This window comes from Theropithecus gelada, chromosome 17 (assembly GCF_003255815.1).
Source record: "Theropithecus gelada isolate Dixy chromosome 17, Tgel_1.0, whole genome shotgun sequence".
NCBI lineage: Eukaryota > Metazoa > Chordata > Mammalia > Primates > Cercopithecidae > Theropithecus > Theropithecus gelada.
Genome location: NC_037685.1, coordinates 30581861 through 30604205, shown reverse-complemented (window position 1 = coordinate 30604205; position 22345 = coordinate 30581861). Strand labels below are relative to the sequence as shown.

General features: G+C 39.2%; 1 protein-coding gene across 1 annotated transcript in view; it reads right to left on the bottom strand.

Annotated features, from left to right (window-relative positions):
- Positions 1–20719, bottom strand: part of GPC5 (glypican 5) — a 1483371-nt gene extending 1462652 nt beyond the window's left edge. Inside the window, exon 1 of the mRNA XM_025364794.1 lies at positions 20159–20719. Within this exon, the coding sequence (XP_025220579.1) occupies positions 20159–20321 (163 nt within the window). The 5' untranslated portion in view covers positions 20322–20719. The remainder of the gene's footprint in view (positions 1–20158) is intronic.
- Positions 20720–22345: the final 1626 nt, after the last annotated feature.

Genomic DNA, 22345 nt, shown 5'->3' with positions numbered 1-22345 from the left:
CTAACTAACTGTGACATAACTAACAGTAACAATTTCATGTGGTCCATGACTCATAAATCCAAAAATTCCAGGTTTGTTTACCATAAGCAGCAACCAACTAGGTACATCCTGCTGAAAGCATTCCATAGGTAATGGCCATCAGGAGGATCAATTCGCATGTTTAAAAGTTTTGATCTGATCATTTTTTTCTACTCTAACAATGTATCTCGATTTCAATCTAATACCTTATTACCAAGCACAATTTTATTTCTCACTGCATAGAAATAGTTGCCACTACAGTTCGTCTCTTCCTGGCCAGGATGACCACAATCCAAATATTCCACAGAGAGTCTTCTCTCAGTTAAAGAAAATTTACCTACTGGCTTATTACTAGTATCATTATATAACATATTCTAGAAGAATCCATGAAAAGTGTCTTGTTCCTTTCTCTTTCTAACAATGGCTGTGAATCACGTTGTTGACTGGATTCTTCTTTGTAATAGCTAATAGCAAACTCAGAGCTAAAATTCTCAGCCTAGTTCAAAAATGTTGAGTCCTTATTCTGCTAAAATAAAATGTACATGTATTTTGTGTCCTAACCTTATATCTAATTCCATATTATTTTTATTACTCTTGGTTTGAGGATTATTTTTAGGCTTGTGTTCATATTCATTGTCCCACTATTATTATTTTCAGATTATATGAACCTCTGTACATTCATTTAAACTAATATCAAAAGAGCTAGAATATAAATACATAAAATAGAAAGCTATAGCTAACTGGAAACTATTAAGACATTGAATTGCTTGATCCTTTCTGGCTCAAATTATTAGCTATTCTTGAAGTTTTATAACTTGCATATTAATAAAAGGGTCCTGCAGCATAAGAATATATTAACCAGGTAATGAGAAGTATACATCATATGAATAGCTATACAAAACACGCAATATAATTAAAGTCATTCAAACTATCATGAATGCAAGGTCAGTATGCACCTTTTGTCTTTCGGGACTGATTTCAGCTGTATGTACAACTGAAAAGATGCATCAGAAATATCTTAACAGGTTCCTGTTACAAGACAAGCAGAAGAAACTAATCATAATCATACTGATTCTACCTCAAATAATTTTGGAATCCACTTCTTCCTGTTGGTACTACAACCACTCTAATATAACACCTGGAAAAGAAGTATTAAAGGGATACCCTACAGAACAGAAAGGTCTTTTTTAAAATGCAAATTTGATCGTGGCACTTCTGCTAAAAGATCTTCCAGGGCTTTCTACTGCTCTTGGAATAAAGTCCAAAACCCTTAACATAGCCAGAAAGTCTGCCTGTGACTGCTGCCTCACCCATTCACCTTTTCTTCCACACTCACCCCATCACTTTGTTACCTACAAACATATTTGTGAAGTGTGTACTATGCAAAACAAACACACACAATAAGCACAATCTATGCTCCAGTCTTTTCTTCCCTGCAGAATCAAGCTTCTTGAAAGGGTAGTATGAATTCTCTGTTTCCACTTCATGCTTGTGTCAGTTCTACAATCTCAATTCTGATCCTAGCACTCCTTGGTAAATGCATATACTCAGGTAAGTGGAGAACTCTTACTTGCCAAATCCAAGAGATATTTATCCATTTCTAATCACCATTGATGTCTTTGTGGACTCTGACTCAATTTACTCCCCAGTTCTCAAAACCCTTTCTTCTTCTTGACTTCTAGAATATTGCTGGATTATCTTCTGCCTCCTATTCCTTTAAGATTCCTAGTGGCTGCATGAAACCATTAATAGTACTAAACCCTCTATATGACATGTTTTGAATCTGATAACAACTCAGTGACTACTAAACGACTGACGGGCAGGCAGTATAGACAGTGTGTATACGTTGCACAAAGAGACGATTCATGTCCCAGGCAGGATGGAGTTGGAAGGTAAGAGAATTCATCATACTACTCAGAACAGCAAGCAATTTAAAACATATAAATGTTTTTGTCTGGAACTTTCTCTTTCATATTTTTGGACCACAGTTGATCATGGGTAACTGAAACCTCAGAAAGCAAAACCACACATAAGATGTGTGAAAAGTATCAGAATAAAAATGAAGTCAGTTGTGTCAAACCCTAACAAAATAAATAAAGCCAGAAGGTTCTGAGGAGGGCCTTTGTGTATACATGCCTATGATAAGAACTACTACAAAGACTACCTGAAGGGCTTGTGGGCATATATGCTTATAACAAGAGCTTTTGTTAAGGACTTTCCTAACTGCTGCTTGCTACATCAGTCCCAAGGACAGCTAACGGGATGCACAGGAACATTTACCTGAACATCACAGGAACATCACACTGTCTCCAGTAGTAAACTGGTCAACTCCTACCAGAAGTTCCTGTATCCAACGTTAGCTTTGTTTCAAAACAACTTAGTGTACTCCTTTTGCTGTTAAAATATTTCCCTTACCCCAACCTTCTCAAACGCACCCATGGTTGCAGCCCACATATTCTGCCTGCAATGCTTCTGCTGAGTTCAGAATAAACTCCTTGTCCTTAGAGAATCTTTGTTTTGTGGGCTGACAGCAGGGGTTACTGTATTTGTGTCATCTCTAGTTCCATCTCTCAGTTCTGTCCCTGAATGATCTTCTACTTCTAGGAATTCACCTACACACCCAATGATCTCCAAATCTTTTTCTGCTGCCACTCTCAAATGATATTTGGACCCATATGTTTAACTATCTAATACACATCACGACCTTGGTATGACACAGTAGCCTCAATATTGACATGCTCAATGTTGAACCTTCCTCCCTACAGAGTGTCTTATATTCCCTGAAAGCTATTTGAAAACTGGGAGTCATACTAGACTCTTATTTCTCCCTCAAAGGTTCTAACAATTCTGCCTTCTAAATACCTCCCTCCGCTCCATCCACTTTTTCAAGAAGTGCCTCTGTAACTGCCGTTAAGTAAAACATGTTTCAAGGGAATGGTAAAAGGTGGGCTAAGTCAAAAAACATTTTCCCTATGAAAATAAATTGGTTTTCTCGATGATTGCAGCACTATTCACAATAACAAAGACTTGGAACCAACCCAAATGTGCATCAACGATAGACTGGATTAAGAAAATGTGGCACATATACACCATGGAATACGATGCAGCCATAAAAAAGGATGAGTTCGTGTCCTTTGTAGGGACATGGATGAAGCTGGAAACCATCATTCTCAGCAAACTATCACAAGGACAGAAAACCAAACACCGTATGTTCTCACTCATAGGTGGGAACTGAACAATGAGATCACTTGGACACCTGGACCTGTTGAGGGGGGTGGAGGGCTGGGGGAGGGATAACATTAGGAGAAATACGTAATGTAGATGAAGAGTTGGTGGGTACAAACCAACGTGGCACATGTATACCTATATATCAAACCTGCATGTTGTACACATGTACTCTAGAACTTAAAGTATAATAATAAAAAAAGAAATGGATTATCTCTAGTAATTCTCAGAGATTTGAAACGCTAATATGTATTGTGACTCTTTAAAAAGGATGTTTAGGATGCAGCATTTCTCCCAAGCTAGTGAGATCCTTTTCCCTAAAACACTAATAAACAGCTAATAGAAGTAAAATGCAGCAGCACACAGTTTGCATTTTGCTAGTAATTCTTTTTGAGGTCAACTTAATGAGGGTTCTTAAAAATGGCATCTGAAGGACTCATACATTTACATGTTTCTACATTTTGGGTGGGAATGGGCAGCCCTATATTGTACACGAACTCTTGCCTCCCTCCTCAAGGTACTTCTCAGGATATGTGGTCTTCCTCCCACCTCTGCTACACTGCAGGGTGATGTCCTGTTTTTATTTTAATTAATAAATCAAATAAATCCATCAAAGATTTATTAAGCACCCATTCTGTACAAGACACTGTGATGTTATTAAGGATACCAAAACTGATAAAATGCAATTTTCCCTCCAGGGCACAGATTAGCAGGAAACAAATTTGTAAAAAAAAATTAATGTGATAAAATGCTATAAAAGATGTACTAAGTTTTGTGGGAGCACAGAGGAAGAAATGATATCACCTTCTTGGAGAGACATGAAAAGGGTTCAGAGAATATTGAGCAACATCTTTAATATTTGGTTAAATAGATGGTTTATAGTCTCCTTACAACCCCCCACCCCCCAACCCTCGCAAAAAGACTTTTACAAGGTAGAAAAATATTGATATTTTATAAATGAAAACTTTTGTTTAATATGGTTCAATTTCCCTAAATTCACAAAGCTGACAAGTAGCAAAACAAATTTGAACTCGGATTAGTCAGACAAGAATGGGGAAAGAGAAGGAAGGAAATTATATTCCATAGAGAGGCAACAATAGGCAAGATGTATCAAAAAGTGTGGCTCATTGGGGAAACCAAAAGCACTGGGGAACGGGTGAAGTGGAGCGCCAGGTCTGTGTATGGCTGTGGACTGAGGGAAGTTGTTGGGAGTTGTGAAAGGTCTGCACGTTACCCTTACTTGGTGTTTCACGGATGCTGGCATAAAACAGGAGACTCACAGCAAACAGCATGAACATCATGTCAGCACCCTTCTCCACAAGGGTCTAGGTAGTTGCCTGCATGTATAGAGGGTAGTGTTACAGGGGAAGAACACTGAACTTGTTGGGGATTCACCACTTCTACAGCAAGCCTAAGCAATCCTGTTCTTTATTCTGGGGGAGACCATCCCTCAAAGTTGCTCACTGCAAACACAACACTGACACATGGCCCAAGCAGAGGGAAGTCAGAGCCTTCATTGTTACCATGCCCAGCCAAAACACACACGGATGCTCAAGGCCCATAGTGGGTTATCTCCCACAACAGGGAGGCAAGATAGGAAACAGTGGAGAGGCCACAGGAGACAAGGACTGGAAAAGAAGGTGGGGATTACATCCCTGAGAAATGTAAATGCAATTCATGGGAGTTCGAGCTTTTGCCATAGCACTACAGAACCATGAAGGGTGTCTTAAGATGTGTATCAAACCCCTGTGGATTTATGTATATGACTTGCACAGCTTTTCTAAGATCTTCTCCTCCAACCCCCAATCCACCTTCATAGTTAGTTGGAAAAATGGCTATACACTATAAGGCGACACCCTCCTTGAAATTTTTTAACACATGACCAAGAGAGTATGGTCAGTTTCTCTTTTTTGGTGGAAGCGTTATAGCAGTCATATTTTCTGTTATGTGAACCAAGTCACTCTGCAGCAGAAAAAAAATATGCAAAAGCCAAACAGAGAGATTTGTAAGTACTCTAGTCCCAATTCTCATTGCTTTAGCCCACCTACATCCCTCCCCCTCCTTTGTCTTCATTGTCCCTTGAGATGCCTCGATGTACTCCAATTCACTGACCTGCTGTCACTGAAATCTTAAAGAGTGAACAGTTTAAAGAGGCAATGGCATCAGGTTTTCCATATGGAAACATCACTGTATTAGTCCATTTTCATACTGCTATAAAAAACTGCCCAAGACTGGGTAATTTATAACAGAAAGAGGTTTAATTGACTCATAGTTCTGCCAGCTGGAGAGGCCTCAGGAAACTTACAATCATGGCAGAAGGCAAAGGAGAAGCAGGTACTTTCTTCACAAGGTGGCAGGACAAAGTAAATGCTGAGCAAAGGGGGAAAAGCCCCTTATAAAACCATTAGATCTCCTGAGAACTCACTCACTATCACAAGAACAGCGTTGGAGTAACTGCCCCCATGATTCAATTGTCTTCCACTGGGTCCCTCCCACAACATGTGCAGATTATGGGAACTACAACTCAAAATGAGATTTGAGTGGGGACAGAGCCAAACTACATTAGTCACCATTAAAGCAGTATGGGAAATAGCTTCCAATGAAGATAAAACTGCAAATAAAACCAATACGCTATCATGACAGTCCAAGAGAGAAATGATGTTTCTTTGTTCTTAAAGATATGGCCATAATTAGGTACTCTGATTCGAAGATGACCTTAGAAGTAATTCCTGGCTCTGAAGTTAGTTTAGATCATCTCAGTATTTCCAGGGATGATTTTTGAGGAATAATTTTATTTATGGAGCTCAGGAGCAAAAACTGACTCTTCCAGATGGGGAGAAAGAGCACATGAAGCTAAAGAAGAAAGGGCCAGATCGCCGAGGGTCTGATAAGCTACATCAGAGCCAAGATGATCAGGATAAAGAACAATGAGATTGACTATTGTCTTGCTGCTATTGGACTCAATCCCAGGAGCCTGGAAAGTGTTATCACACAGAGAAGCTCAAGAAAATGGGATGGCAAGGCCTTCATCTCAGTGCTCCTGTAAGTGTGAATCACATTTATAAATACTAATTACAGGGTAACTATTAAAATATGATTCAATTTTTAAATATCTTTTTTGAGAATTCAAAGACAGAAATTTGTAAAGTATATATTTTTACTTCTTCACTGCTTTTTCTCCTACGAATTCTATTCTCCAATGCTAACTACTACTAATGGCATTCTGTCCATATTGTTTGGGATTTGTTAATACATAAGTTGTATTAACAAATACAGTAGCTGTTAATACAAAACTACTTACATAATACATATGTAAGTAGTTTTTTTTTTTTTTAAGTGGGGCCATATTTGCTTTTTCCTTTTAATGATATCTTAAGTCACTTGTTCATTTTGGTTTTTGTTTTGTTTTGTTTGAGACAGAGTCTCTGTCACCCAGGCTGAAGTGCAGTGGTATGATCATAGTTCACTGCAGCATTGACCTCCTGGGCTCAAGCTATCCTCCCATCTCAGCTGCCTGATTAGCTAGGACCACAGGTGTACAACACTACTACACATGGTTGATTTTTTTAATTTTTTGTTGAGATGGAATCTCCCTATTTGCCCAGGCTGGTCTTGAAGAACTTCTGAGCTCAAGAAATCCTCCTGCCCTAGCCTCCCAAAGTGCTAGGATTCAGGCGTGGGCCACCAAGCTAGGCTTCTACTTTGGTTATTTATACAGCTTTACCTTTATTCGTTTAATGTCCACGTAATTATCCATAATTTATCATTTAGTAGATGTTTGCATTAACTACAATGACGATGCTTATATATAAACCAGTTTGAATTTTGTCCAATTACTTTCTTGGAATACTTTTCTATAAGTTGGGCAAAGGGTATACAGCATTTAAACTTTGAGTCATACTGCTGAATTCTCCCTGAACCAGAGATAGTCTTGACCAGTCTTCTTTTTCAGTGTTTATAGATGAAAATGCTCTATTTCCCACCATCACAGGAACACTAGATATCTGTATTTCTAATCTTTGAAAACGTCATATTCCTGAGAAATTATTTTTCCTCTGTTAAGTTCACTAATCTTCACATATCCATAGTAGTCATTTATATTATTTGAGTTTCCTCTTTACGTTCTTTTTTTCATTTCACATGATATATTTGTGTCTTTGGTACCAATTTATGAGGGCTCATTTATGATTAAGGATGCTAACCTTTTGATTGCTGTGCATTACAGATGAAATGTCACAGGACTCCATTTCACTGTGATATTTCATTTTATTTTATTGTACAGAAGTTATGTATTCAAATACAATCATGTTCTTTTTAAGAAAGGCAGTGAACGAGAAATAAAGATAAGACTGGATTTTATTGGGAGCTCAGTTGGGAATCTATTGGCAAATGGACTAGCAAGGGCTAAGAACAGATATAGGCTGATTGAGCAATTCAGCCATGAAAAGGCACTGGGTTAAAACAAAGTAGTAGCAATGTTGGTAGGCAGAGAATTCACAAAGGCATTTGTGAAACAGAATCTAGGAGAACTTGGTGATTGAATTGATAGGGCAGGTGGGGACTAAGCTATCATATCATCATGGAGTGTTATCCATTCAGTCATATTTTCAACTGAAGCCTAAAGAGCTAGCTGCCACCAATGCACTTCGCAAAAGGGGTGAGAGGAAAGGGTGGGGAAGGGAAGGAAAGGAACATTTAACAGAAGCATGATTATGAAGCAACTGAATGTGAGTAAAGAAATTATTGACTAGAACTTCTAAAAACATTTATAAAGTAACTCTAGAACAGATTTATGTTTCTATACATTTTAAATACAAATCAAATTATCTTATGAAAGCTGTGGCTTTATGTATTTAAAGTATATAAAGTGTTATCATACAGAATCCTGGGAGAAAATAGACTGGCACCCTAAAATTACATTTAACAAAATTTTTATAAAGAGCAGGATATAGGAAAGCTGTGAGGATCATGCAATATTCCCTAGCTAATAACCGTGGTGAGGTCACTGCTACTGCCTCTTAGGGAACAGAGAGAGAAAGTCATTACAAGAATTCAGAGACTTGTAAGGACACTCGACAGGAGCTATGGTTTTAGGTAAAGGGTCATAACCAACCTGTAGTGACTCCATAAAGGTGAGACCTATGTCTGTCCTACTCCACTTGCCCAGTCCTTCTGTAGCTACTGCCTCCCATCAACTGCCAGAGCCAAGAATGCCCACTGATAGAGCCCAGGAACAAATGGTAGGATGGAGAGGGCTTCTGAAGGGGCAGACGGAGATTTGCCAGCACACCTCACCCTTGTGCCTTTCATATGGAGGAAAAGATCTTATCCCCAATATAGGGGATGTGCCAAGACCCTCAGCACTATGACATGCAAGAACACAATAAAGTAGAGAAGTAACTCCTACTCACTTGATGAAGGCAATCAAACATTATAGAATCTATCCCTACCTACATTAATTCAGCCTTAAAACCATCTTATATTTCCAGGCAAAGTGTCTCCCTCTTTATCTTAATTGAATTAATTGAAATACCATTATTTTGCAAAAGTCCAGTGTTTTGTTTTTTTGTTTGTTTGTTTTTGAGACGGAGTCTCACTCTGTCGCCCAGGCTGGAGTGCAGTGGTGCCATCTCAGCTCACTGCAAGCTCCGCCTCCTGGGTTCACACCATTCTCCTGTCTTCCTGAGTAACTGGGACCACAGGCACATGCCACCATGCCCAGCTTATTTGTGTATTTTTAGTAGAGATGGGGTTTCATCATGTTGGCCAGGATGGTCTCGATCTCTTGACCTCGTGTTCCACCCGTCTCAGCCTCCTGACTTTCTGAGAGGTTGGGTCATTTGCTAAAGGTAACATAGCTGGTAAGTGATGGAGTCAAGACTAACCTATTTCAAAACTATAAATTCATCGTTATTTACTAAAATATGTGACCACAGGCCATTATCCTAAGCAAATTAACACAGGAATGGAAAACCAAATGCCCCATGTTCTAACTTATAAGTGGGAGCTAAACACTGTGTCCTCATGGACATAAAGATGGGAAACACAGACACTGGAAACTACTAGAGAGGGGAAGGAGGGTGGTGGACAAGGGTTGACAAACCATCTGTTGGAAAGTATGCTAAGTAATGGGTGATGGGATCATTCATATCCTAAATCTCAGGATCATACAATACACCCAAGTAACAAACCTGTGCATGTTCCCCCTGAATCTAATATGAAAGCTGGGAGAAGAAATACATAACACAGGCATCTTCCTCGTCCACCAACAAAAAGAAAAGAAAATATGTGATCATAATATGCAACAAATAAGGTGATAAGTCTGCTTTTCCCATTTATTTATTCCATGACATTTTCATGGTTTGTCATAACTACTAGTTTTCCTTGTTATATAAGATATTTCCAAAGAGGAATTGAATAGGAAATATTTTAAAAGCTGAAGTTTTTTGTGTGCTTCTGAACTTATCAAAGGAAGAAGTAAAATTTAGTTCTGCTCTTGTAATGAAAACTCTTAACTATACAAACACAGATCCACATAGCTTCACCTAACAAATAGTACCCTGAAGAACTCATTGATTTCTCAGCTTTTTTAGTTTTGCCATATTTTTCTTATTCCTTTTACCTTTTAAGTTGATCAAATACCTTTTTAAAAAATGACTTTTTTCCCCCTAGAGTAAAATAAATTCCAAGGCTGGTGAGAACAGGCTGTTAATCTCTTCATTTTATTGACCTACTTCAGTTTTAGCTCATTAAACACAGACATCTCAATGATCAAAAGAAAATGAACCAAATGTAACTCGGTATAACCTTACCGAATAAGAGAGTTATTCAAAGAGCAAATAAATCTGCACAAGTAATTTGATATTGACAATCTGCCATTTAAAGAATATGTATGTAATGAACAAGGACATCCAGAATAATTTTTACGCTCATTTAATCAATGAAGACACAAACTCTTGATGTGCTTTTTATCCAATTCCTTTCTCAGATTTTATCTTCTACCAAGGCAAATACTGAAGAAATTATGAACTAAATTATCTTGAAACTGTAAAACAAGGAAAAGCAAAAGACTAACAAAACAGCTGCAAAGATTATTTAATTAGGTTGCCTATAACGAATTATAAGAACTGAAATAGATTTGGTTATTATACCACAGAGGAGAGAAAAACTAGTAATTTAAACCCATTATCTTAATAAGAGTAATAAACAATTTAAGTTATGAGACAATATTTACTAGCTTTTAAATATAACTACATTTGAAATATATTTAATAGCTGGACCATATCTAATTATGCAGGTTTGTTTCATTAGCATTGACTTAAATAGTCTTTCTACTTAAGTAAAATTTCTTAGCAGTGCTTGTAAAATATCCTAAACAAATAACCAGCCACAATTTATACAGGACAAATTATAATTTTCTATGATACCATTGAAAAGAGGTCTTAAAGACTAGATAAACCTAGGCATCCATCAGCAGATGAATGGACAAAGGAAATGTGGATATGATAGAGTACTATTTAGCCATCAAAAATAAGGAAATGCTGTCATTTGCAACAACATGGATGAACCTGGAGGATATTATATTAAGTGAAATAAACCAGGCAAAAAAAGACAACACCACATGATCTCATTCATGTAGAATCTAAAAAGGTGGATCTCATAGAAATAGACAAGAGAATGGTGATTACCAGGAGCTGGAGCTGTGGGAGAGGAGGAAGAGTTGGAAAGATGTTGATCAAGGGACACATATTTACAGATAGATAAAAAGAATAAATTCAAGTGACCTATTACACAGCACGGTGACTACAGTTAATATGATATATTACATTCTTGAAAAATGCTAAGAGATTGAATGTTAAATGTCCTCACCACAACAAAACTGGGAACTAGGTGAGGTAATGCATAGTTTAATTAGCTAGGTTTAACCATTCCACAATGCATATGTACAGTGCTTCAAACCAACATGTTGTACATGGTAAATATACTCAGTTTTATCTGTCAATTTAAAGTAAATTTTTAAACAGATACGTATTTCTAAAATTGGAATTGTTGGAAAAGTTTCAGAAATAGATTATATCTGCTACAGTCTATCATGTTTTGTGATTTAATAGCAATTATTTGTTTCCTTATTCTGAAAACGGTGGTCCTCTGGTTGGTCTACAGTGGAGACTGAACTCCAAGTCAGTGTCCTTTAACAAACAACGATCAGCTCAGGAATAGTTCCACAGATGAGTGATGTACACTTTACTCCCAACATGGGATTAACAAGGGTAAAAAATGGAAAAGCTGAATTCTTTTCTAGTTCCTTACTGTTAATTTCCTCATAGAAAAATACTATTTTGCAAAAAATTAAAAATTCAAATAATATACAAGCCAACCCATTCCAGAGCCAAATGCAAATTATAACTGCTCACCTTTATTTGTCTCCATTCTCTCAATAACAGATCAAGGCTCTAAGGCAGATCAGTCGCCCCGCCACATGACGGTAACAGCTGTGCAAATGAATCCTTTAGATGTTAAGTAATTTTCTTTTTCTTACAGGACATTTGAGAATACTCCTTTCTAAACCTTTGTCTGGCAACTCATTTACTCCATTTCAAAAATGTTAGATAGCAGATAAAAATTCCTTTAAATTTAAAAGGTTTGGTCACTTTATAAAATTTGTGAGAGTTATGTAAGCAAAAATTAACCCCACAAAAACAATTCATTCAACACAACCGAGCCCATATACATTTTAAGAAACTTCACTCTCTATATTTCTCATTCTACTACTAATATTAAGCACTAAAAAATAATTAAACATAATAAATAACCTATTAGGTAACTACAAAAATAAGGTGAATTCTACAAATAACTATTTATTTATAAATGTTGGCCTAATCACAGAACCAAAAAGGAAATCAATCACAGATCCTGCTCTCAAATAGCCTATAGTCTAGTAAGAAGAAAGAAATATATTTAAGATCAGTATTGCTACTCTGAGTCCCTGCCTTCCATTAGAAATAAGTATTGACCCATATGTGGTGAGTTTCAGGATGTCAAGGCTAATCAAAGAAAATACAGGACCACAAGATGGCAGTAGTACAAAAGGAGCTTTATTTGGGTGGTGCTTTGACAGGTTGCCAAGAGGCTGAAGTCCCTCACAACAGGAGACCTTCCAGAGACAATGGTGCCTGGCTACCACCCAGAAGGCAAAGATGACAAGAAAACTCCCAGGAGAAGGGGAAATCGGAGAGGGTGCTTGCATGTCTAGGTGATATCACTTACTAGAAAATAGGAAGTGTCTGGGTGAGAGAGCTTTCAAGGGTATCCATGGCTTGGGGTCTTTTAGTGTCCCACAGTTTATTCTATCTATGGTTAGCAGGCATTCAGTTAAATTTTGTCAGGGATGCAAAGCAGGTAGGTTTTAAATGGCTAAAAATAAGTTTATTTGAGCTATATTTAAAGCAACGGGATGTATAAAAATCAGAGTTGGGTACCATTTGGTTTTGGGCTAATGGTCCTACTCTGCTGTGAAGAAGAAAAACATGGGGGTCCATCTTTAACCCATTTATATAACATCACAAAACAAAAAATATCATCATACACAGAAGCAGAATCTGAGATATTCAGTATCCACAGGCATATGTCTAGAATTTAACTTAAGAATCAGAGTTCAAAAGATGTATCAAAATACTCCTTAAAGCTTTATTAAATTATTCAACGATTATTTAAACTCTTATTCTCTGCCAAGCCCTGTTCTACGCACCAGATACTCTACAGTCAATAAGGTACGCATTAGGACTGGCTACATAATTTGCAGAGCCCAATGCAAAAAGAAAATGCAGGGCCTTTTGTTCAAATTTCAATTAGGGCCAGGCATGGTGGCTCACACCTGTAATCCCAGCATTTTGGGACACCAAGGCATGCAGACTGCTTGAGCCCAGCAGTTCAAGACCAGCCTATGCAAGGTGGCAGAACCCCATCTCTACAAAAAATACAAAACTTCACCAGGCATGGTGGCATGCACCTATGGGCCCAGCTACTCAGAAGGCTGAGGTGGGAGATTTACCTGAACCTAGGTAGGTCAAGGCTGTAGTGAGTTGTGACTGTACTACTGCACTCCAGTCTGGGTGACAGAGTGAGACCCTGTCTGAACAACAAAAAATTTCAATAGGGTGACTAGAGAACATTAAACCAACCACACGGTTCATCTGAGTGTAGGATCTTGCTTGACTGCACAGGTCACATGCCCAGGAAAAAAAATGACCCTGGCAGGTATGTTCTTTATCTCCACCATGTACACAACCTAGTGGCAAAAGACGTAGAGTTAAAACAAAGAAAAGGAACGTGGCGCCATGAAAAGTGCCATGCAGGAAACAAAAAGGATTCCACAATAATAAGTGGTGTAACCTAGTTTAGTGAACTTGAGAAAGGCCTCTGTGAAGAGCTGACATTTAAGCTAAGACATGCAAACAAGCCAACTACACAGTCTGTGTGTGTGAAGGACCCACGGGTTGAAGAGGTCACACCTGTGGTTTTCAATAAGGACAAGTTTGCCTCCCATGGGACAGTTGGCAAAGCCAGGAGTCATTTTTGGTCATCACAACTTGGTGGAGAGTGGTAATGCCATTGGTTTCTAGTGGATGGAGGTGAGAGATGCTTCTGAACATCCTACAATACACAAGACAGCACCCCGCAACAAAGAATTGCCAATCCCCCAATGTCAATGGCACTCAGGTTGAAAAGCCTTAATGTATAGTAATGTAGCTCATGTACAAAGCCATGAGTTGTGTAAGAGTTTGGCATGTGTGCCTTTGATGTCCTCAGCCATGTGACTTTATTGTAGAGAATACTGGAAACCTGCAGTTCTAAAGACAAAGATGAATTTAATTTATGCTACAGAGATTTAATACAATACTATACAGCCACTTAAAAAAATCAGGCTTAGAAAGATATTTAACAGCATGGGAAATGGGAAATAAAGATATGTTCATAATTGGAAAAGGCTTGTTTTTCAAAAAGGAAATTATTCTATGTTCTTTCAAAAAATAGTCATGCTTAGCAGGGGGCTGATGAGCATGCTAAAAAGACAATGCAAAGGCGTTTTGGCAGTAATTTCTAGATGGTAAAATTATTTTACTTTATTTGCACTTTTCATACATTCTTCCATAAAAACATGGAAGTATAACATCTCCTTTTCTTTCTATAAAAGTGCACTGCACATTCAACTTACATAGTAGCCATAGGTGGACCTGATGCAGCTAATCAAAGGCTGTGCTGTTTGTTGTGATTCATAGAGAAATGAATAATCATTTTAGCATAAATCGGGCAATCTCATTAGTGAAATGGAAGATTTACTAAAACTGAAAAGTTCAAGAATTGAGAGCATAATCAGTGCTGCCTTTTCTTCTTGTTGAAGGTCAGGACTTTATAAAAGAAAGGTAGATATGGAAAGTGGCTATTGTCTATTAAAATTAATGGCTATTGTTACTTAACCAAGTAGATCAGATACCACATTCACAGAGAATCTATTTCAACAGGCATATGTTTGAAGTCTCTCATAACCCCGTTTTAACAAATCAGATCTGTTGTTTGTCGGCTCAACAGTTATACCAAGTGACCATTCATCTATAAATCATGTCTGTTTAGGTGAGGCACCTAGCTAGAATGTTGTTTTTGGTCTTACCAGGTAACTATAAAAGAAATGTTGTAGATTTAGAAAGTATTCTCATCAAATATAAGGACAATGTGAAAGTGGATTATACACACACACACACACACACACACACACGTACATACCAAAAATACCTATTTTCCAGAAAGCTTAACAGGCTAGAAACAAGGAAAAATAATAGGGATTGGGGGGTGATAAGTGGAAAATATTATTCTTAAGTTCCTCAAGTTGTACCCTTCCTAAGTCAATTTTACAACTATAGGATGTTGGACATTCAGCAAAATGGAACTTAAATTATGGGATGGAGAGAGAATGGGGATGCATATAATATTTGTAGTTGATGCACAAGGTTTATAGTTGACACCAATATTTACAATTGACCCCACAAGGGAATATGTGTGATCAGTATAATTCAGCACCTGATGAGGCATTGGATTCTATGACCCTAAAGTAGACAATCAAACTCACTTCTCCACCATTAAGATGCACTAAACGAAATTAGCTGGGCATGCTGGCGGGTGCCTGTAGTCCCAGCTACTCAGGAGGCTGAGGCAGGAGAATGGCGTGAACCCAGGAGGCGGAGCTTGCAGTAAGCCGAGATCGTGCCACTGCACTCCAGCCTGGACAACAGAGCGACACTCCGTCTCAAAAAAAAAACAAAATAAAACAAACAAAAAAAAAAGATGCACCAAACACCTAGAGAAAAATGAAACACATGATTCTCTTAGATATCAAAGCACAGACTGGACTTCCCAAGGGAAAAGGTGACAAACTGTCCTGGCAATGGAACTGGGCCTTGATGCTCACAATTCAAGATAAGTAACATTCACAGAATTAGAAAACAATGATGAGGGAAGACCTCTTGGGATCTGTGGTATAAAAGGATGGGGAGAAAGGCACTCTGCCTTTCTAACTAAAATAACTAAACATTCCCCTCTTTTGACCAACACTAGCTACTACTGCTTCTTTATTTATGACAACTAACCCTACCTTAACCTTTCTAACACCTAGATAAAAGTTCTCAAAATAGCCAATTCCTGAATTGCCCCACTTCATTAAACCTTCCTTATAATTGCCCACCACAAGCCCAAATCCCATAAAAAGCCCTCCCAACTACCTACTACCAAACTCTCCAGAGTTCCTTTGGTATGCAATCTCCCTTGCTGCAACAAACAAAATGAATCTAATTTTACTACATCTTGTTTCCAGTGGTTCTTGGCTGGTGGGCTTCAACCCAGGGCAATCCTGATGTTAATCATCTGCCCCAATGTCACACGACGGGTCCCAATTCTGGCTTTGGAAATCTGATCACCATAAATACATTGTTTAAACAGCAACACTGGTTAATTCATGAAAAACAGAGTCCCAGTTTCAGATTACTGTCCATGAGTGACTACGGTCACCAACATTCTAATTGTGTGAATCTGTAAACCACCTTAGAAGCACTATTTTACCTCCCTATAGACAGAAGAATGGTGGTGTGGCAGTGGCGGCAGTGGTTATGAGCATGGCAGCTAGCAGTGGCACAGCCTTGTTTCATTGAGGCTTATTCGTTCACAAAAATAAACAAAATATTCACCATAATGTAACAGATATCACTTCAGATAAAAATACATTTCCCAAATTGAAAAATAATCATTTCTGACTTGAAACCAACTCATTATAAAAACATCTTTGATATATAAAGACCTAAAATTAAAATGTCATCCTTAAAAATCAAGTTAAAATCAAGACACTAAACAAAAAAATTATAATGAAAACATGAACATATTTTCAGCACTTACTATGTGCCTGGATTTCTGACATTTTACATTATTTCATTTTATCTATGCAAACACTTTTTAAAAATATTCCTATGTATAAATGAGAAAACAGAGGTTCAAGATGATAATTTATCTGTGAAGCAGAACTACAAGTGGCAGAACCAAGTTTTAAAAGCCAAATGTCTATCCAGTAATTCCAAACTCCAAGGTTACCAAGCAGATCATTTTTCTTAGGTGTGAGAATGAAACTACACTGTCCTTGGAGCAATAATAAAATCTGATTATAATGAAAGCAGTTAAAAAAAACAAAAACAACTTCAGAGCACTGCTTACAGTGTCTTTTAGTATTAAAATTTCACTTAACCATGTCAAGAGTTTATTTTTATTATTCTATTTATAGCCAAAATATACCAAGGAAGTTACTTTCACAGACTACTTGATATAGAGAGTATACTTGCTATAGAGTTCTATATCAACAAACACACATTTCAAAAAATAGTTGGTATATAAATTATCTAAATATAATCCTTACTTGTTTTATAAACTTCCTCTTTCTGATGTATCCTCTAAAAGAGGCATGTGTGAACTATGCACAATGCATGTGCAAAGAGAATTTTAATAGAAAAGCATTATCCCCATCCCCAATAAATAAAATAAAAATGAAAAGACCTTTAAAAGACACTTCAGTAACAGTTCTTTTCCGAATAAAATAAACAAGAGCAAAGGGCACCTTGACTACTACTTAGAAAATAAAATCAGAACACAGGGAAATCTGTAATTCTAATCACATTTACACCTTCTCTCCTTTTTTACATTTCTCATCCAAACATCCTTAGGAGCTCAATAGGCTTAAAAGAATTGGAGCAGGGTAGAGAACAAAAGTGAGGGGAATCTGAGAAACGGTTTAAATCACTGCTCTCACAATTTTAATAATTTCAATTTGGATAGCATTTTTTTCAGAAGAAGTAAAAGTCACAAAGGTAGGAAGAAACTAAAAACTTATTCTACCTTCTTATATTATACAAACTGCATTTTGGCTAGACATCTCAGGGATTAACCACTGTGAACAAGAAATGCAAGAAAGCAGTAAAAATATGTACTTCCAAAAAAAAAAAAATCAAATTAAATGTGTTTTAGTCAGTGAAAGGCTACGTGCTAAATGAATACATTTGTTAAAAGATATTACTATTTGTATTCTCATGTAGAAATGACTAAACCATGTTCTCTCTTGAGATTGAGGATAATCTTAGAAAATATGATAGTCAATTACCATATTCAATCATGTTAAATGTTGTAGATAATATAAAAATACAAAAAGAAAGAAAAGTATTTACTAAGCATGTGGTATGTTTGGTTTACTCAATTTGGGATTGAGGGGTTTTTTTAGAGAGATGAGAGGAATCAGTGCTTAAAAAACAGTTTAATATTTTGCTGAATTGTTTGTAAAAGGATGACCAACAACACAGACACAAAACTTCAGAATTGTATCAAATTCCTAATGAATGCCTTTTTTGGGGCAGTGGGTATAAATCAGCATAGTACTTTTTACTTTTGTGTGACTTTTTCTTAGTGAAAATATTAAAGGAACTTAGCTTTTCTTTTCACTAGTACCACCGATGGCTCTAAGCCTCTTCTGTGAGTGCTCCGGTGATTCCTCCACCACCTTCAGCCATAGATTTGAAAAAGGTACTAGCAATAGGAAAACAATCCAGAGTGACTTAGAAAAGAAAGATTCCTTGCCGTCGTGGCACTTTTTTGTGCGTCATGTGTATCAAATGCAAATAATTACAGTTATTTCTCTCTCCTTAGGACAGAGCTTTAGTTTTCCCTGACATCCTAGTAAGACACTGTCTCAGTGACTGATACCCTGGAAAGTTCATCTTCAAAAGTGATGAACAACCCATCAATGTGTTGTATTCAGCAGATACCAGAAATACTGAGATACCAGAGTGGAGTGAATTCAGGTCCTTACTGGGGAGAAGGGGCTGGCCGTCACCATTCGGTGAACATAGCAGGCACAGTTACAGTATTTGGGGGTAAAAACCTAATAATTCAGGTGAGGATCTCACATCATAACACTCTCACCACCACCACACACAAACTCACTTTAGTTTTATCAGCAGCCGATAAGTGAGATTTACTTCCTAATGAAAAGAATGCACTAAGAAAACTACAAATCTATAAGGTGATATTTTGTTTGGGGATAGAAGAATCGCCCTAAACTGAGAATGTCAACTTTGTTTCAAGTAATATAGAAAAAGCACCTAGTACGAAACAGGTACACAAATAAATAACTGGGTTTAAGACTGGTCATGTAAACTCAAATGGAGTCAATGTTTCCGAATGCCTAGATTTTCTTTCTGGGATGACTTAAAATTGAGTTCACAACAAGCAAAGCAGTCAAGAAAAGCGGCTACAGCTCACAGCTCCTCAGTGCTACAAGCAAGTCCCCCAACCGTGGAAACTCAAACAGAAAATGGATTTTAGACTTAAGCGTCCTCCACAAGTTCTTTGTTCAACCAATAACCTCACAGATTCGTCTGTGTTGGCTTCATAGTCACAGCCACGGCTCTAGTAAGACCTTACTTGGCTCCAGACACCTGCTATTACGTTTGACAGCTACGACCTATTCTTCCAGACAGAACCTACCCTGGAACTCCCACCAGCAGAAGGAAACTGGTGCGGTGGAAACGGGGAGCAGGGTTCGAAAGCATAGGCAAAAGGCGCTCACAGGAAGCAGGATCCACGCTGGCCACACAAACTGTATCTTTCCCTTTGGAACGCTGGTATATCTCATCCATGTCAAGTGACTCCCCAGTACGTTCGGTTTGATCGCCTGTTGCCATAACACTTTTCAGGCTAAAAACTACCTCGTGGGGCTGGGAGACACACTGGGTTGTTGGGTTCCTCCAAGCAGGGCTTGATGCCAGGGCACAGAGGGGCAGCTAAGGGTCACGTCTCTGGGTGCACAGGGTCCAAGTCCTAATTACAGAGGCGACCGGCTGCCCTTTTCTGTGCCCCATTCTCCAGCAAAGGGGTATATCGCAGGTTTGTGATTTTTAGTACCAAACTTGGGGCGATCGAATTCAGTTCCCTCCACCTTATGAGAAAACAGCAAACCGAAATCCCCAGTGGGGCACTGGTGAAATTCCTACTCGGAAGAGAAACGCAGTTAGACTGCGTGTGCCCCCCGCCCTGATGTCTGCTTTCCTGGTTCCTTCCAAATCATCCTCCGAGGCTAAGGGAGCCGGGCGGGAAGCAGATGCCCAGAATCGGGCTTCGTCGCAGGCGTGGTTATGGGTCCCTAGAGCTGCGCTGCGCTGCGCTGCACTCAGGCTATCCGCACCGAGCATCCCCGGAGGCCTCCCCGGGATTCACCCTGCGCGAATGCAGGGCCCGAAAGGTCATCTTCCCACGAGTGCCACCAAGAGAGCCCGGGGGAGCGAAGGCCAGGCTCGGACGCCCCCCGCCCAGCGACCCCCTCATTGCCCCTTACCTGCCCGTGGCGAATCCGGCAGCCCCCTGACAGCTCCCAGCAGCCGCCACTGGAAAAGTTTCCGAACTTCTTCGCAGGTCTGCACGCCCTCGCTGCGGGCGGATCCAACCAAGGCCAGGAGGAGGAGGCAGCGAAAGCCCACCGGCCAGGTCTGTGCGATCATCCTCGCCGTCCTGGTCCCCTTTACCCCGCAGGGGACCCCACTCGCCCCGCGCGCCCTGGCTGAGCTGCAGGCGTGGAAGACACGGCGGCCGAGGCTCTCGAGCGGTGCGAGCCGGCTGCGGGGTGTACGGACCGCCCGCAGGCACCGGCTTCACCTGGGAGCACTTAGCTCTTCCCGGAGGAGGCCCTAAGCTGAGACACCAGAGTTTTCGAGCTGAGCACCGTCTGGTCTTCTTCCCCAGCCGAGGCGAGTGGGCGCTGGGCGGAGCGAAGAAAACTAGTGGAGCTGCAGGGAGCCCGCGAGCATCCGGCTCTGGCCACCACTGCTGCCACTGTTGCAGTTGCCGCTGCCGCCGCCGCCTCCGCCGGCTCGGCTGGCAGCCGCTAACCTGGGATGTGCCCGCTTGTCTGCGCTCCGCGGAAGCCCCGCCCCGCACGCCCCGCCCCGCGAACAGGCCAAGCCCCCGCCACAGCCCCTGCGCGCTGTCCCGCTCCGCACCGCTGAGATGCTGTCCTGCCGGGCCCAGGGCTGAAGACTCGGAGCAACCTCGATGCAGATAAATAAAACGAAACCCGGACCTCGCTCTCCCAGTCCATTCTGGGGAAGAATTATCTGTTAAAAACAGAGAATGTATAAATAGGATCAGAGAAGACAAGAGATGACAGACACCAACTGGAACTAAGAAATATCTCATCTATGTAATCAAGGTCCTCAATACATAGGAATTTGAATTCTAATTGCATTAAATAGAATCTGGACATAATACAAAAAACAAAAACTATCTACAGTTAAAGATTTCAATTGAAAGACTTCATAACACTTAGGTTTTTAAACAGTGCACATGAGAAGCTATTTTTTTTAATTGCTTTGTGTTACTGCTTAGGAACATTTTTCTATAACATCATGATTTTCTGAAAGACGGTGTAAGTATTACAATCAAGCTTTATCACATTCTTACCACAATGAAGTCTAGTTTTAAGTCTCTTATCACCATTTAGTATCATATTTTACTTCAGCACTTTGTATCTGTGGGGCCCCTCTGAGCTTTATCACTTCTGGAATTTCTTTAAAATATTTTTCAGAGAGCAACTAAGTTAAGAGTGCTCAGGGGAGTTCCTCACAAGGAATACAGAATAATAAAGACTTTAAGCAATTGTAAAATGGCAAAGGAATTTTGTCAATTTACAGTTTACAACAGGAATGCATTATGCACCAGAAACCAAAGGGCAGGTGCATTTTGTAAATGTGATTAACTCAACAATTAAGCCTGTAAGAGTGTCTCAATCCACAGCCACTTGAAGAGAGTACTCCGTCTGTAAAATAAACTAGTTAAAAGCACAGGCAGGTGGGACAATGAATGATTTAACCACTTTAAGGAATTTCATCTCAAATTTGAACCCCTACCAAGAGAGAGTAGTGAAAAACTTTATGTCTTAGTGAAAACTTTTAATGAACATTCGATATCAAAGGCAGCACTTTCAGCAGTATATCACTTGCTTTAAAACCATTCCAGGGCAATGGCTGAGACACTGCTTCAGAGTGAAATCATGCTACTTGGTATTCGGCATCAGTTTTCTGAATATGAGGTTTTGTTTCAAAGGGCAATGCTCTTCATGAATCTCTCCAGCTCTAACCACCCAGCATGGAAAGATTGCCTGGAAGTCAGCTATATCTATGAAAAGAAACAAGAAAAACCATGAGAATATACATAGTGCTTATGGGGGTCAGATAATATTCTACGTACTTTATGGAAATGAATTCACTCATTTAATCTTTATAACAACCTTATTAAGTAGTTACTACTATAATTGTTTTACAGATGAGGAAACAGGAACAGAGAGGACAAGTGACTTACTGAGTGCCTCAGGTAAGTGACAAAGCCAGAAATCGAACTGAGGTTTCCAAATCCAGACTGCAGAGGCTCCCTTTGACTATTCTATGGTACACAAAAACCCATCAAGTTTCACCAAAGGCCTTTGGGCAGGAACACCAAAGGCTGTTTATTCATTTATCAGATTTTTTAC